General features: G+C 35.5%; 1 protein-coding gene and 1 long non-coding RNA gene across 5 annotated transcripts in view; one reads left to right on the top strand and one right to left on the bottom strand.

Annotated features, from left to right (window-relative positions):
• The window catches only part of SEC24B (SEC24 homolog B, COPII coat complex component), a 99,638-nt gene extending 82,896 nt beyond the window's left edge, over positions 1–16,742 (top strand). For all 4 annotated transcript variants that reach the window (XM_043570676.1, XM_043570694.1, XM_043570704.1 and 1 more), the window contains 10 exons: positions 1,560–1,683; positions 2,108–2,266; positions 3,581–3,754; positions 4,833–4,943; positions 6,663–6,838; positions 7,669–7,806; positions 10,742–10,846; positions 11,653–11,745; positions 15,494–15,597; positions 15,839–16,742. In XM_043570676.1, coding sequence (XP_043426611.1) covers positions 1,560–1,683; positions 2,108–2,266; positions 3,581–3,754; positions 4,833–4,943; positions 6,663–6,838; positions 7,669–7,806; positions 10,742–10,846; positions 11,653–11,745; positions 15,494–15,597; positions 15,839–15,953 — 1,299 coding nt within the window. In that variant the 3' untranslated portion in view covers positions 15,954–16,742. The remainder of the gene's footprint in view (positions 1–1,559; positions 1,684–2,107; positions 2,267–3,580; positions 3,755–4,832; positions 4,944–6,662; positions 6,839–7,668; positions 7,807–10,741; positions 10,847–11,652; positions 11,746–15,493; positions 15,598–15,838) is intronic.
• LOC122477582 lies at positions 380–2,981 on the bottom strand. The gene is made up of 2 exons (XR_006295723.1): positions 2,857–2,981; positions 380–2,609 (listed from the first exon to the last, which is right to left on the bottom strand). It is a non-coding gene; the product is annotated as an uncharacterized LOC122477582 (long non-coding RNA).
• Positions 16,743–17,260: the final 518 nt, after the last annotated feature.

Here is a 17,260-nt window from a genome sequence, read left to right as displayed (position 1 = left end):
AAATATGAAAGTACTCGATTTAATTAGTTGCCTCCTAGCTACTGAACAGTTGTCTCCAGTATTTTCTCTATTAAAGAAAAACCAAAAACAAAAACTATGAGACTGAATATTACTTGGGTTTTACATGAAGATTTGGTCAGAATATTTTAATCCCTTGTTTCAAATAATAAATGAGCTAGAATAATCATTTTTGTGCTGTGTGTAAGTTTTATGTGACCTCAAGGGAATACTATTACAACTAATTGTGAGTCTGAACTAAACAGTTTTAGTAATGCCATAAACATTTAGCCACATATTTAGTTTTTCCTTAGGAAAAATTCCTAGAAGCGAAATTATTGGGTCAAACTTAAGTTATTAAAGTGTTTTACTTGCTTGGGGTTTTTCTTTTCTTTCTTTCTTTCTTTCTTTCTTTCTTTCTTTCTTTCTTTCTTTCTTTCTTTCTTTCTTTCTTTCTTTTAATCAACTGCATCCTTAAGGACTCTCAAATCTTCTAGCCATTATTTTTACTTTTTTTTTATTCTTCATCAATTTGCTAGAGAAAAATAGTGCCATATTTTACTTATTATAGAAACTGTATTATTAGGAAGGTTTTTTGTTTTTGTTTTAAGTAGGCTTCATGCCCAATGTGGAGACCAAAGCAAGTTTTAAACTCACAATTCTGAGATCAAGAGTTGGGCACTTAACCAACTGAGCCCCCCAGGCATCCCAGAAACTGCATTTTTTAAGTTGTTTTTCAGAAAAAAAATCTAATTTTAAAATAAATTAGGGCAAGTGTATTTTTTAAACTCATCAAGTACAGCTAGCATTCAGTTCATTGATCTATTGCAATCCATCATAGAATACTGAGGGGTTTTGAACAGAGGAAGGTGTTATGTGTTACTGAAGTCTCCAGTGCAGTTTTGTTTTATTTATCTCATTTAACTTTTAGAAATACTCTATTTCCTGGGACTCAGAAGCTTAAATACCTGTTCTGATATACATATTTCTTCATGTCTGAGTAAACTCTAATATAGTAATCATACATTATAATTAAGAGGATTGAAATATTTTGTTATGCAGTGTAGCATAGGAGTTAAGAATTGGAGTCTGACTCTTGCATTTTTAACTCTTCACCAGCGCCACCTTCTCAGCTCAAGTGTCCTCATGCCAATAGGAAAAACCTTCATCAGTCTTTGATTCCGTCACATTGTCATGTAACAGTACACAGTAATGGTTAACAGCACTCACTCTGGAGCCAGAGCCAGACTTCTCAGTTTTATATTCCAGCGTCCGCCACTCAGTAAACACGTAATTGGTTGTTACTTAATCATTTTTTGCCTCAGTTTCCTCACCTGTAAAATGTAGGTAACTTTTATTTAAAACCTCTCGAACAGTGCTTTATTAGTGCTTTATAAATGTTAACAATTAGTCTTGTAGGATCTACGCCAACTACCTAGATGTTTCAAAAACTTACTTAGTTTGATAGGAGGACAAAGTATCATCTTCATTACTGTAAGAGATGTAGAAATGTGTGCATAGCGCAAGGCTTCCAGCTCTTTCTTTATGGCCTGTTGACTTAGGTTGTACAGCATCTTGGCCCTGCAACGGATTTTTATAAGAAACTGGCTTTAGATTGCTCAGGGCAGCAGACTGCAGTGGATCTGTTCCTTTTAAGTTCACAGTATTCTGATCTTGCTTCTCTAGGTAAGGAGATTCCATGTTCATCTGTTTACATAAACATTTTTAGCATATAGTCAAATCTAAACTCTTTAGTAAGCGTTCTCTGTTTGGGGATAAAAAGCATGTGAATTAGATAGATGATATCTATGAAAATTACCAGTAACTGTACAGCACTATACAAATCTAAAATGCTATTACTATTTGTTTTTAAAATCTAATTCTTTGCCATTCTGCTCAACAATAAACCCTATCCAGATATTTTACAAATATTTGTGTTTTCGCAGATTTGTATTTTCTTACTTTGACAGCTTAGGCTTCTTCCTTAAGACTTAGATTTTTTTCATGATATAAAAATCTGTACTATTGTTGGGCAAGTAAGATATTTCTGGATATTATTATAGGATATCATTGTTTCTGTAGCTAATATTTTTTATATTTCTCTCTAAAGCTTGCATGTCCAAGTATTCTGCAGGGTGCATCTATTATTATCCATCTTTCCACTATACTCACAATCCTTCACAAGCAGAAAAGTTACAGAAAGACCTGAAACGGTATCTCACAAGAAAAATTGGGTTTGAAGCTGTTATGAGAATAAGGTGTACTAAAGGTATGAAATTACAAAAATCATGCTTTATGTTATGTACTTTTGTCAAAATTACTTTGACTACCTATAATGATTCTTCATCATTCAGGACTCCCTGCTTGAACCAGTCAGCTATAAGCTGTTTTAAATGTATATAGTTATTGAATAATCATTGCCTAATTTCTTAAGTAATTTGAATAAATGAGAAAAAATAATGTTTGCTTTATTAGGAAGAACCTAAGAAAAAGCCATACTGGAGGTGATTTTAGAAGGAGAATTAGAGGAGTAGGGAAGATCATAAGTGAAAATTGTTCGATGAATGATCTTTGCCTTCATAATCGTTCAGTTAGTCTTCAGTTTGCATTACCTCAGTTTTTTTTTTTTTTTTTTAATTTTTTTTTTTCAACGTTTATTTATTTTTGGGACAGAGAGAGACAGAGCATGAACAGGGGAGGGGCAGAGAGAGAGGGAGACACAGAATCAGAAACAGGCTCCAGGCTCTGAGCCATCAGCCCAGAGCCCGACGCGGGGCTCGAACTCACGGACCGCGAGATCTCGACCTGGCTGAAGTCGGACGCTTAACCGACTGCGCCACCCAGGCGCCCCAACATTACCTCAGTTTTATGTGAATGTTTGCTGGAGGGATTCTCATCCCTAATTTTAATTAAAAAAAATTTTTTTTAATGTTTATTTTTGAAAGAGAGAGAGACAGAGCATAAGCCGGGGAGGGGCAGAGAAAGAGGGAGACACAGAATCCAAAGAAGGCTCCAGGCTCTAAGCTGTCAGCACAGAGCCCAATGTGGGACTCAAACCCACAGACTGTGAGATCATGACCTGAGCAAAAGTCAGACCCTAAACAGACTGAGCCACCCGGGCGCCTTCCCCCCCCCCCCCCAATTTTAATTCTTAAATGAGTTATATAGTAACCGTCATTAGTTTCATTTTGTATATTAGATCTTTGTCTGACTTCAAATCATGTATGAGAAAATATAAGATTAGTTATCAATACAAGTTAAATGTATACTGTCTCTTTTATATAACATGCATTGTTTGTTAGTTTTGAATTGGTATTTTAGAACCTCTACTAACACCCTAATCCTAACCCTTTTGATTTAGAATCACAGGGGCACCTGAATGGCTCAGTCAGGTAAGCATCTGACTCTTGATCTCGGAGTCTTGAGTTCAAGCCCCGCATTGGGCTCCATGCCTCCAGCATGGAGGCTACTAAAAAAAAAAAATTCAAAATCAGAGACAGTTTTTACTTTAAAAAGTAGCTTTAGCCTGAGGTAAAGGTACTTCTGTCGCTTTATCTTTTATAACAAGTTTTCTCTTCCTTAGGTCTTTCAATGCACACTTTTCACGGAAACTTCTTTGTCCGTTCCACTGATTTGTTATCCCTTGCCAACATCAATCCTGATGCTGGATTTGCAGTACAGCTGTCAATCGAAGAAAATTTGACAGATACTTCCTTAGTGTGCTTTCAGACAGCTTTATTATATACATCAAGCAAAGGTAATGTTAATAGATATGAAATATAATCAGCCGTAATTTCCCCCTCCTTTTACATCCTGGTGGAAATGGGGAGAAAGAATGAATGTACAGTGGGAGATAAATGGAATCTGCATTAGTTAATCAAATATATGTTCTCTGGTTTTTTTTAACTCATTTTGAATCTTTAATATCATTTTGTTGTTGTTGTTGTTGTTTTTGTTTTGTTTTGTTTTGTTTTATTAAGGGAGAGAGCGAGCACATAAGCAGGGGAGAAAATCCCAAGCAGGCTCCACGCTCCGTGCAGAGCCCAATGCAGGGCTTAATCCCAGAACCCTGGGATCATGACCTGAGCCTAAATCAAGAATCAGACACTCAACCAGCTGAGCCACCCAGGTGCCCTTTTAATATCTAATATTTAATATTTTTGACTCGTGGAAGTCATGGATTCTCAGTATCATATGTGTCTGGTAAACTCATGCTAAATCCAGCTATGTCATCCTTAGCATTATTTTTTGCCCCATAAAATAAATAAATCTGTATATCATGTAAGACCCACGTTAGTTACTTGACAGTCAGGTTTTCCGACATTTTACTATGCTGTATATAATTTACGATGATTGATATTAAACTGAAAACCAGGAGGCACCTGGGTGGCTCAGTTGGTTGAATGTCCAACTCTTGATTTCCACTCAGGTCATGATCCCAGGGTCGTGGGATCGAGCCCCGTGTCAGGCTCTGCACTGAGTGTGGAGCCTGCCTAAAATTCTCTGTCCCCCTCCACAGCTTGTGCGTGCGCGCTCTCTCTCTCTCTCTCTCTCTCTCTCTCTCTCTCTCTCTCTCAAAAAATTAAAAATAATAAAAAATTTAAAAATAAAAGCCAGAACCTAATGTTCAACTGTATACAAAATATATATCACAATCTATAAATATGGGGAGTGTTTGATTTTCTTTAAAACCCATTACGTGTAGACTTTGTTTTTACATTTCAGAATCCTGTTGGTTTAATTCAGTCAATACTAACCTGAATACTATTTGACCTGTCTGCTTTATTTCTGTCTTGGTCTAGTGTGTTTTGACATTATTTCATCATTTCCTATAGGCGAACGGAGAATTAGAGTGCACACGCTCTGTTTGCCAGTAGTGAGTTCACTAGCAGATGTGTATGCGGGAGTGGACGTACAGGCTGCCATCTGCCTTCTGGCAAACATGGGTGAGTAAGAACGTGGACGACTTGGATTCTTCTGTCCTAAAAGCTGAAACCTGGACGTTTTTTACCCTAGAAATTACTTACTTAGAAAGTGTATATGTTTTGGGGCGCCTGGGTGGCGCAGTCGGTTAAGCGTCTGACTTCAGCCAGGTCACGATCTCGCGGTCCGTGAGTTCGAGCCCCGCGTCAGGCTCTGGGCTGATGGCTCGGAGCCTGGAGCCTGTTTCCGATTCTGTGTCTCCCTCTCTCTCTGCCCCTCCCCTGTTCATGCTCTGTCTCTCTCTGTCCCCAAAATAAATAAAAAACGTTGAAAAAAAATTTTTTTTAAAAAGAAAGTGTATATGTTTTACATCTTCACTTACAGAAGTGTGAATTGGACTGTTCTTATATTTCTTATTAACTCTTTAGTTTAAAACCTTCTGGGGGATTCATAATCACTAAAAACTGGTAACAACCCAAATGTCCTTCAGTTGATGAATGTTTGAACAAACTACGGTATATCCGTACCATTAACTGTAACTCAGTGATAAAAAGAAATGAATTGTTGATACGTGAATAGACATGGATGACTCTCAGAGGCATCATGCTAAATGGAAGGGAGCGAGCTTCAAAAGGAGACAGCTGTAGACACACTCATGTGACATTCTGGAAAAGGGAAAATTCCAGGGGTGAAGAACAGATCAGTGATTATCAGGGTTAAGGATAGTGGGAAGATTTTACTACAGGGGGCCAGCACCACTGGATATTTCTGGGGTAATGGAACTGTGATGTATTTTGATTGTGATATTGATTACATAGCTGTGCATTTGACATATAATCACCATAGAATTATACCCAAAAGAACAAATATTGTTATATGTAAGTTAAAAAAAAAAAGTCTTTTGGGGAATTAATATAACACTGGGAGTGTTGTTTTCAGTGAATTTTCCTTTTTGACATGAAGTGAATCTTACTTTTCATGTAGTCCTAGAGAAAAGTAGTCATTATTATCCATTTTGGGAAAAATTATAATACCATATACCAAAGTGTCCCAATATTTTATTATTTTATTTGTATTTCAAATTCAGTATGTTATAACTGATTGTTTTTCAATATAATTTTTTTATTCAATATAATTTTTATTTTTAATACTTGGGCATACCTATAGGCTATCTCGTTTAATAAAATATGTGCTTGGAAGAAAATAACTTCCACACTGATACCTGGCTCTTAAGTGTCTGCATGAGAAGCTATGTTCAGTTGCCCTCTTTTTTTGTTGACCTGGAAATGCTTTAATAAAGAAAATTTTAGAGGATCACAAGATATGACTCAGATAGCAGAACTCAACATTGTTTATGCAAAAAAAAAAAAAAATGATACTTTAAAATGTGACTTCTACTGGAGAAATGAAAACATCCCTAGAGCTTTCTTGCTCAGATGTAAATGGATGGTACACATTCCCTAATATCAATAGAAGTTAAGCATTTTTAGATGTATAGAGACTAAAACAAAAAGGTCCAAAACAATCTAGATTTGTTCTGACTGACAGAATTGTTCACATTTACTTCACAAAAAAATGTGTCATGAGTAGACACTTGCAAAATGAAGGGGCAGGTGAAATGTATTTTTCTATCCTGAAAACAGTGTTTGTTGCTTTCTTAAGAAATGCACGTAAATTTTATCTCTTCTAGCATTCATTGGAATCTAATGGTGAAATACATTTTCATTTTGATTGCTTTATAGCTGTTGATCGATCCATCTCCTCAAGCCTATCAGATGCAAGAGATGCCTTAGTGAATGCTGTCGTGGATTCCTTATCTGCATACGGCTCAACGGTCTCAAATTTACAGCACTCTGCCCTGATAGCACCCAGCTCCCTCAAGCTGTTTCCTCTCTATGTTTTGGCCCTTCTTAAACAGGTAGCTCTCTGTCTACACTGTTACATTTCATAAAGATGAAGAAATGAAATCCAGGTTTTCTGCGGTTTTTCATATTTAACTAGACAGTTTTGCAGCTTAGCACTGGAAAATTTTTGAAAAACAGAAGATCAGTGGAAAATGAAAGTACATAAAAACAGGATGTTTGAAACCATATGCTCTCTTTAATATGTGGAAGCAACAAGGGGCACCTGGGTGGCTCAGTTGGTTAAGCGTCCAACTTTGGCTCAGGTCATGATCTCGCAGTTCGGGAGTTCAAGCCCCGCATCAGGCTCTGTGCTGACAGCTCGGATCCTGGAGCCTACTTCGGATTCTGTATCTCCCTCTCTCTCTGCCTTTCCCTGGCTCATTCTCGCTCTTGGTGTGTGTGTGTGTCTCTCTCTCTCTCAAAAATAAATAAACATTAAAAAAAATAATATGTGGGAGCAACTTAAAGAATGGTATGCTTTTATAGCACACTCTTAGTATGTATGTGCTTCTGGAACAAGACGCTAAGGAAAGGATTTACTGTCCATCGAACATCTTTCCAAGTCTCAAGCACTATAATAACTGTTATATATGCATCATCTTATTTAATCCTTACCACACCCTAGAGAGGTAAGCATTTTTTTGTTTTTCTTATGATAATAGTATAGCTTTGAGAAGCTAATAACTTGCTCACCTATCTACCTGTTCAGTGTCAGAGCTGAGAATTTAATCCAGGTCTGTTTTGAAGGCCATGCTTTTTCCATGACTATGATGGTATATATACTTGTTTTAATGTTTGTCTGTATTTGTTTTATTTGAAAATACGTATTTTTTTTTCCTCGTAGAAAGCATTTAGAACTGGTACAAGCACACGCCTGGATGATCGTGTATATGCCATGTGTCAGATAAAGTGTCAGCCACTTGTTCATCTAATGAAAATGATTCATCCCAACTTATACAGGATAGACAGATTGACAGATGAGGTAGGATTTTTTAAATATATTTGAGCGTCTTGATTCTACAGCTAGGCTGCTAATGTAAGGTGCTAACAATTTTTTACATCTGCTCTTTCCCTATAGTAGTAATATAGTAAATGACGACACTAGCTGTAGAGTTGGTTGAACAGTAGGACTATTAGATACTGTCTATGGTCATGGAGTTTTCAAAAATAACGGGAAGTAATTCAGCTTATGGGTTTGGTTATATTTATTACAAAGTAAATTGTAGAGTGGACATTTCCATTTGTATTTGGTAGATACTGACTGTTCCTGATGTGATCAGAATGCAATTTTTGGTTTTGTTTTTAATTCCAGTATAATTAATGTATAGTATAATGTTATGTATAAGGTTCAGGTGTACAATATAGTGGACCAACAATTCTGTACATTACTCAGTGCTCATCATGATAAATGTACCCTTAATCTCCTTCACCTGTTTCCTGCATCTCCCCCCACCTTCCCTCTGGTAACCACCAGTTCTCCATAGTTAATAGTCTATTTTTTGTTTGTTCCTTTTTTTCTTCATGTTTTCTTAAATTCCACATATGAGTGAAATCATGGGGTATTTGTCTTTCTCTGACTGACTTCATTTAGCATGATACCATCTAGATCCACCCATGTTATTGCAACTGACAAGATTTCATTCTTTTTTATGACTAATATTCCATTATTTATATATATCACTTCTTTATCCATCCATCTGTTGATGGATACTTGGGTTGCTTCCATACTTTGGCTATTTTAAATAACACTGCTATAAACATAGAGATGCTTGTATCCTTTTGAATTAGTGCTTTTGTATTCTTTGGGGAAATACCCAGTAGTGGAATTACTGGATCATATGGTAATTCTATTTTTACCTTTTTGAGGAACCTCCATACTGTTTTCCACAATGGCTGTACCAGTTTGCATTCCCACCGATAGTGTATGAGGGTTCCTTTTTCTCCACATCCTCGCCAACACTTACTTCTTGAGTTGTTGATTTTGGTCATCTGACATGTGTGAGGTGATATTTCATTGTGGTTTCGATTTGCATTTCCCTGATGGTGAGTGATGTTGAACATCTTTTCGTGTGTCTGTTGGCCATATTGGGTGTCTTTGGTGAAATGTCTTTTCATGTCTTGCCCATTTTTTAATTGGATTATTTGGGTTTTTGTTCTTTAAGTTCTTTGTGTATTTTAGATCTAACTCCTTATTGGATATGTCATTTGTAAATATCTTTTCCCATTCAATAGGATGTCTTTTGTTTTGTTGATTGTTTCCTTTGCTGTGCAGAAGCTTTTTATTTTGACACGGTCCCAACAGTTTATTTTTGCTTTCATTTCCTTTGCCTTAGGAAACCTATCTGAAAAAATGTTGCTGTGGCTGATGTCCAAGAAATTGCTGTCTGACATGCCCTCTTCTAAGATTTTTATGGTTTCAGATCTCAGATTTAGGTCTTTAATCCGAGTTTATTTTTGTGTATGGGGTAAGACAGTGGTCCTGTTTCATTCTTTTGCATGTAGCTGTCTAGTTTTCTCAACACCATTTGTTAAAGAGACTGTCTTTTTCCCGTTGCATATTCTTGTCTCCTTTGTCAAAGGTTAATTGGCCAAATAATCACGAGTTTATTTCTAGGCTCTCTATTCCGTTCCATTGATCTATGTGTCTGTTTTTGTGCCAGTGCCATACTGTTTTGATTACTATAGTTTTATAGTATAACTTGAAATCTGGGATTGTGATATCTCCATTTTTGTTCTTTTTTTTCAAGATTGCTTTGGCTATTCAGGGTCTTTTGTGGTTCTATATGCATTTTAAGATTGTTTGTTTTAGTTCTGTGAAACATAATGCTGCTATTTTGATAGGGATTACATTAAATCTGTAGATTGCTTTGGGTGGTATGGACATTTTAACAATACTTGTTTTCTAAATCCATGAGCATGGAATATCTTTCCATTTGTTTGTGTCATCTTCAATTTCTTTCATCAGTGTTTTATTGTTTTCAGAGTACAAGTCTTTCACCTCCTTGGTTAAGTTTGTTCCTAGGTATTTTATTATTTTGGGTGCAATTGTAAATGGGATTGTTTTCTTAATTTCTCTTTTTGCTACTTCATTATTAGTAAATAGAAATGCAGTGGATTTCTGTATATTGATTTTGTGTCCTGTGACCTTTCTGAATTCATTTATCATTTCTAGTAGTTTTTTGGTGGATTCTTTAGGGTTTTCTGTATATTGCATCATGTCATCTGCATAATGAAAGTTTGACTTCTTCCTTACCAATTTGGATGCCTTTCATTTTTGTTGTCATCTGATTGCTGTGGCTGGATCTTCCAATACTGTGTTGATGAAAGTGCTGAGAGTGGACATCCTTGTCTTGTTCCTGATCTTAGGGGATGGAAAGAGCTTTCAGTTTTTCACCATTAAGTATGATGTTAGCTTGGGGTTTTCATATATAGCTTTTATTATGTTGATGTGTGGTTCCCCCTGATACAAGTGCAATTTTGATTATATTATAAACCAAATCTGGTATCCAATAGTTATTTTTAATATGCAAATTTATAGTGTCTTTTCTTTCTTGTGTTAAAACTCTACTCGTTGGAATCTTCTTTATTTTGTTACTAGAAAAATGTAAAAAAGTAACTTGCTTTGCAGCAGATTTAATAGTCATACTTTTAATGTGTCCAGATCCCAGAAGGGAAGGAAATAGATCATTTTACATATTCATGTTTTTTATCTTTGTAATTTGAATATATCTGAGTGTCTTGATTCTATAGCCAGGGTGGTAATGTATTATCAATAATTTTTTTGCAACTTAGAAAATTCTCAAGTGTCATTTTTTAGTATTTCATAAAACGCTGGTAGTAGCCTTTACGTTCCAGACTGTGATGATAGTTATACAAGTTCCTTCACGTTTCATCTCTTTTTTTTTTTTTTTTCTCAGGGTGCAATACATGTTAATGACAGGGTCGTACCTCAACCACCTCTTCAAAAATTGTCTGCAGAAAAACTGACAAGAGAAGGTGCTTTCCTTATGGACTGTGGCTCTGTAAGCACCCTCTACTGATGATGTTTAACACTGTTCTGGGTGGCAAAAGCAGAAACACTTACAGAGGGCAGCTCTGTTATCGTAGGTCAGGCAGTGAAAGGTGGGATTAGGAACTGAGAAGCAATAAATTGGTACCTGGCACGAGCAGTCAATTTATTTTAGACTTTTCTAGTCAGATACCATTTTATTATTATGGATTATTTATTGTCATGGGTTATGTATACTTGACAAAGAGAAGTAAAGAGATAAATTCTGTCTGGCATCTAGAATCATTAAATTCAAAGGGACCTCAAGAATCTTAGCAGTTTCAACTTCTCCCCATTGTCTAAGCCATTAGTGATTAGGAGTTCAGGAGAAGTCACTGGGCCAGATGGTGGTGAAGGGTGTCAGAATGATCAAGATAGCTTCATAAACGATACCTTATGAGCAGGAAAGGAGGGGTGAGGGAGAGCCCTTAGTTAAAATACACAGATACTAATTGAAAGAGTGGATAGGAAATACAGTGAGTCAGTTATCCTGGCTAAAGCACTACCTCCCTATTGGGGAAAAAAGTAAGGAAGATGGTGCAATAAAATAATATTTTATGGAAAGTCTTGAAATTTAAGCAAAGAAGACATGAACCACTCTAGATTCTTGAATATGGATTCCAAATGTACCAATTACGAGTTTCCTTTTACTTTTATGTTTGTTCCTACTGTAAGATGGTACGCTTTACCTCTTTTATGCTTCACGATTTTGAGAAAATTAGTTATAATAGGTTTCTGAGTACGGAGCTTTAATATGTTGTTGGGTTTTTTTTGTTTTAGGTTTTTTACATTTGGATTGGAAAAAGCTGTGACAATAATTTCATAGAGGATGTGCTTGGGTATCCTAATTTTGCATCAATACCACAGAAAATGGTCAGTGTGCTCTACACTTTTAACTTTTTGTATGCTTGTTTGTTTAAAATGTTCAGTGAGGGGCGCCTGGGTGGCGCAGTCGGTTAAGCGTCCGACTTCAGCCAGGTCACGATCTCGCGGTCCGGGAGTTCGAGCCCCACGTCAGGCTCTGGGCTGATGGCTCGGAGCCTGGAGCCAGTTTCCGATTCTGTGTCCCTCTCTCTCTGCCCCTCCCCCGTTCATGCTCTGTCTCTCTCTGTCCCAAAAATAAATAAACGTTGAAAAAAAAAAAATTAAAAAAAAATAAAATAAAATGTTCAGTGAGATCAAATTCACATACAATTCACCATTTTAATTATCATAAAGTCAACTCATTAGCTTTTAGTATATTTACAGTGTTGTACAACAGTCACCAGTACCTTAATTTCAGAGCATTCCCATCACCCCAAAAGGAAACCTATATTCCAAATTCTCCTCTCCTGCTTTCCTCTAGCAACCCCAATCTACATTCTGTCTCTGCAGATTTGCCTGTTCTGGACATTCCATATAAATGGAATCACATAAGATGTGGCCTTCTGTGTTTCGTCTCTTTTCATTTCTCGTAATATTTTCAAAGTTCATCCCCATTGTAGCACATATGAGTACTACTTCATTCTTTTTTTTAGTTTATGTGCTGCGGAAGGAAGCACAAGTACTTCATTCTTTTTTATGACTAAATAATAATTGTGTAGTTATGCTACATTTTTAAATCCAGTCATTCATTCATGGACATTAGGGTTGTTTTCCTTTTGGAGTTACTGTGAGTAGTGCTACTGTGAACAATTTATGTACAAGTGTGTGTGTGAACATATGTTTTCAGTTCTCTTGTGCATACCTAGGAATAAAATTGCTGGGTCATATGATAAACCCTATGTCTGATTTTTTGAGGAACTGCCAAATTGTTTTCCAACAACTTTAACTTCTAAGTTTTTTTGCTGATAATAAACATAATTTTTTTCACTGGGCCTTTTCTGGATGTATATTAACCCATACCAAAGAAATATGATTCTGAAAATAGTTCTCTATCTTATTAACGAAAAGGCCTACTTTAAAGTCAACGTAATTTTTATCACATTCTGGTATTGTTTGATTGATTGATTGATTTTATTTTGACACATTAATTCCAGAGTTCGTTTCTAAAACTCAACAAATGAAGGTAATAAGGAAAAGTTTAAGAAGAGGGAATAATGTCAGCAGAGGGGAAAAGCATATGAAGAATAAGTTGTTGTTGTTGTTTATTTATTCATTTTGAGAGACAGAACAGGCAGGGGAGGAGCAGAGGAGAGAGAGAATCCCAAGCAGGCTCTGCACTGTCCGCTCTGAGCCTGACGTGGGGCTCAAACTCACAAACCACAAGGTCATGACCTGAGCCGAAATCAAGAGTTGGACACTTAACCTACTGAGCCACTCAGGCATTCCTAGAAAATAAGTTCTAAATAAAATAGTAAACTTTCTTCCAAAGCTGTAGTTATTTAAGCACTGTGATAGTGGCACAATAAATATATCAGGGACACAAAATAGAAATGGATGTAATTCATGACAAATAGAAGGTGGTAAAGATTGCATTTAAAGAAAAAAATACTAGAAAAATAATCTTTATTGTATTAAAATGGGTAGGGCCTTTGTAAGTCCGTGATGGAAAAGATTAATAAATCTGAGAGCATTAAAAAAAACATTTCCATGTGGTAAAATAAATAAAGACAAACAATAAAATCAGAAGGTTATCTCTAACTCAGGACAGAAAAAGGGCTAATTTCTCCAGTATTAAAAGTTTTCTTACAAGTCTTTGAGAAAAAGACACCCCAGTCCCCTCAGAAAAAAAAGGAAAGGAAAAATGGGCAAAAGATTTGAATAGGCAATTTATAGGAGGGAATATGTAGTAGTAGCCATGTGAAACAATGTTCAGCTTCAATCATTGTTAAAAACAATAACAGTAAATAAAGTTTTCTATTTAAATATTTTCTATTTAAATTTTTAGTCTATACTTTGAGTTATTTAGTTTAGTATTAATTTGGCTTTGGAAAAGACTTCATCATATAACATATATAACTTACATATATAAATATATTTATTAAATTTATAAAATATACTTATGAAAACATATAAGAATAGACTTTTTAGGTCTTTTAAAAATAATCTCGCACATAGTTTTAAATATGCATACACTGTTCTTTAGAATTCCTTGTCCTTAAATTTTCTTTTAAGTTTTATTTTAATTCCTGTTAGTTAACATACAGTGTTATATTAGTTTCAAGTGTACAGTATTAGTGATTTAACACTTCCACACATCACTCGGTGTCATCATGACAAGTGCCCTCCCTAATCCCCATCACCTGTTTAACCCAACCCCACCTCCCTTCTGGTAATCATCAGTTCTCTAGAGTTAAGAGTCTGTTTCTTGGTTGGTCTCTCTCTCTTTTTTTTTTTTTTTTCCCTTACCTTGTTTATTTTGTTTCTTAAATTCCACATATGAGTGAAGTCTTAATAGTATTTGTCTTTTCTGACTGGCTTATTTCACTTAGTTTATACTAAATGAACCATTGAGCTCCATCCATGTTGTTGCAGATGGTGAGATTTCATTCTTTTTTATGGCTGAATTATATATATATATATATATATATATATATATATATATATATATATATATATATAAACACCACTTTATCCATTCAGTCAATGAATACTTGGGCTGCTTCAATATCTTGGCTATTGTGAATAATGCTGTTATAAACATAGGAATGCTTGTATCCCTTTAAATTAGTGTTTTTGTACTCTTTGAGTAAATGGGTAGTGTGACTACTGGACCATAGGGTAGTTCTATTTTTAACTCTATGAGGAACCACCACACTGTTCTCCACAGAGAGTGCACCAGTTTGCATTCCCACCAACAGTGCAGGAGGGTTGGCATCCTTGCCAACACCTGTTGTTTCTTGTGTTGTTTATTTTAGCCATTCTGACAGGTGTTCTCATTGTAGTTTTAATTTGCATTTCCCTGATGGTGATGATGCACTCTTTTCGTGTGTCTTGTTGGCCATCTGGATGTCCCCTTGCCCTTAAATTTTAAGGACTAAAGGAAACATACAGTTCTCTGAGGATGACTATTATTAGAAGAGGATGTAACAGGGGCGCCTGGGTGCCTCAGTCGATTGAGTGTCCGACTTCAGCTCAGGTCATGATCTCACAGTCTGTGAGTTTGAGCCCCATGTCAGGCTCTGTGCTGACAGCTCAGAGCCTGGAGCCTGCTTCAGATTCTGTGTCTCCCTCTCTCTCTGCCCCTGCCCTGCTCATGCTCTGTCTCTCACTGTCTCAAAAATAAATAAAAACATTTAAAAAAAAAAAAAGAGGATGTAACATACAACTGTTGAGCAGATTTGGAAATCAGCAATAGCCCCCTTCAAATGCATGTTTCCTTTAGATGAAACATAAAACTGCAACACAATACCAGTGGCATATTAATCATGGTTTATGTTTTATCGACTTAGAAAAAATATAATATGCAGGTAAAATACCAGTGATATATACTTACCATCAAACATGTTTTATTATCTTATCCAAAAGAATATAAACAGGTTTGTGAATAATTTCAATTTCACTCGTTTGATTGTTGCTTTATGGCTGAGGATAGAGTACTGGTGGTTGGTGGTAGGGGGAACGAATCATGATTTAGTTCTAATATTGCTGAAGTGTGTGAGAAAGGGAAATAATTTCCTAACTATGTTACTTTTACCAGACACATCTTCCAGAGCTAGATACACTTTCATCAGAAAGAGCGAGATCCTTTATCACTTGGCTTAGAGACAACAGACCATTAAGCCCAATTCTTCATGTGGTAAAGTAAGTACTTCTGTAACTCAATTATGAAATTGCCATATCCTGTGCAATCTGTGTGAAATTGCTTGTCTGCAAAGCAGACTTTAAATAATATTATGAAAATGTATTCTAGTAGAAGAATGCTGTTAATTGATAAATATCCCTTCCATTTTCCTAAAGTCCCCATGTATTGATTTTTTTTAATGTATAATTATTCTTTTTAATAATGTGCATCTCTAGATAAATACCCTTTTTTCTTTTTCAGAGATGAGAGTCCTGCCAAAACAGAATTTTTTCAACATTTGATTGAAGACCGAACAGAAGCTGCATTCTCTTACTATGAATTTTTGCTTCACATTCAGCAGCAGATTTGTAAGTGAAGTGAAATTAAATTGAGTAAGAAGCAAAAGATCCGTAGCCTGAGTAAAGCGTACTCTGAGTGTCAGAGAAGCACACAGGCTGTTTGAAATGAAAGCATTTGTTGTCACAAGACACAGTGCATAGCATAGCACCCCGAGGCTTTGGCAGAAGGTAAAGGGGAAGAAAGAACTTGACAGATTTTCTTCAGCCTGAATTAGTGGTCATGACGATGCTGTTTCACCAAGTATATTTTGAGTTGGTTTCTACACATTTTCAGTAGTGCAGCAGTACAGTGCCCCCTGTTCATTGCAAGCTGGCAAATTTATGTAGCTATGTGGAATGGTATGTCCTAATGTCAAGTTAGGTAAATCCCTTTTTCCTATACTTAATATAACATTTCTGGACTTGAAACTCTGACAAGAGATGCCAAAAGGCAGTGGTACCGTGTTACTTGTTTATATGAATTACTTTTTAACAAGGAATGATTTGTATTCATTAAATGAATTCAATATTTTCCCTGTAAAAACAATAGCATTTCAGTACATGAACTATAGAAAAATATATATAATGTACATAAATGTTACATTTGTAAAGAAAATGTAAAAATGTAACTACAAAATATGAATTGCTTAAACTGTGCTGCATCGTTGGATGACAACTCTTTTGTCACAGTTAGAGAATGAGGTTGACTAATGCATATGATGAATTGAGTCCACAAAAGAAATACAAAACTCTTTGTAATTCTGTTAAATCTTTTATGTGGATTTATTTATGATCAGCCTACTAATTAAAAATATTTTGCTTGACAATATTTGGTGTCTTTTTGTGTGTGGGGAGGGTTGTTGGTGTTACTTTTACATATAGGATATGTTGAATTTACTACTTGAATTTAGTAATATCTGTGAATCAATACGTTTTTATTACTTTGTGGACATTACCAAGAACTTATTCTGTTTGTATTCTAAAAGCCAATGTTACTTTCAAAATACATACAAGTATTGACTAGGAATAACTTAATTTGTCTTTCTCAGTTAAATTAGGCATTTTTTTCCTATACATTCATAGCAAGAAAATTTTCATGACATAGTGACTATCCTATTTGTTAAGATTACCATCTTGAATTTTGAGAGTCATTTTATTCTAATGAAAAAAAATCTCTCATTTACTAACAGGTTATTTACTATAAAAACTATTAATGATCTATTAGATCATTGAATGGAATTTTATAACTATAAAAGTCCCATCAATTAACTTCAGAAGGAAGAAGGAACTTGGTGTGTTTAGTGGGTGATTTTTACTGCTTATGTATTTGGTGGCTCTATTTTCT

The sequence above is a fragment of the Prionailurus bengalensis genome, chromosome B1 (genome assembly GCF_016509475.1).
Source record: "Prionailurus bengalensis isolate Pbe53 chromosome B1, Fcat_Pben_1.1_paternal_pri, whole genome shotgun sequence".
NCBI classification, from domain to species: domain Eukaryota; kingdom Metazoa; phylum Chordata; class Mammalia; order Carnivora; family Felidae; genus Prionailurus; species Prionailurus bengalensis.
The sequence above is the reverse complement of the archived record's forward strand: the minus strand, read 5'-3'. Positions and strand labels throughout refer to the sequence as shown.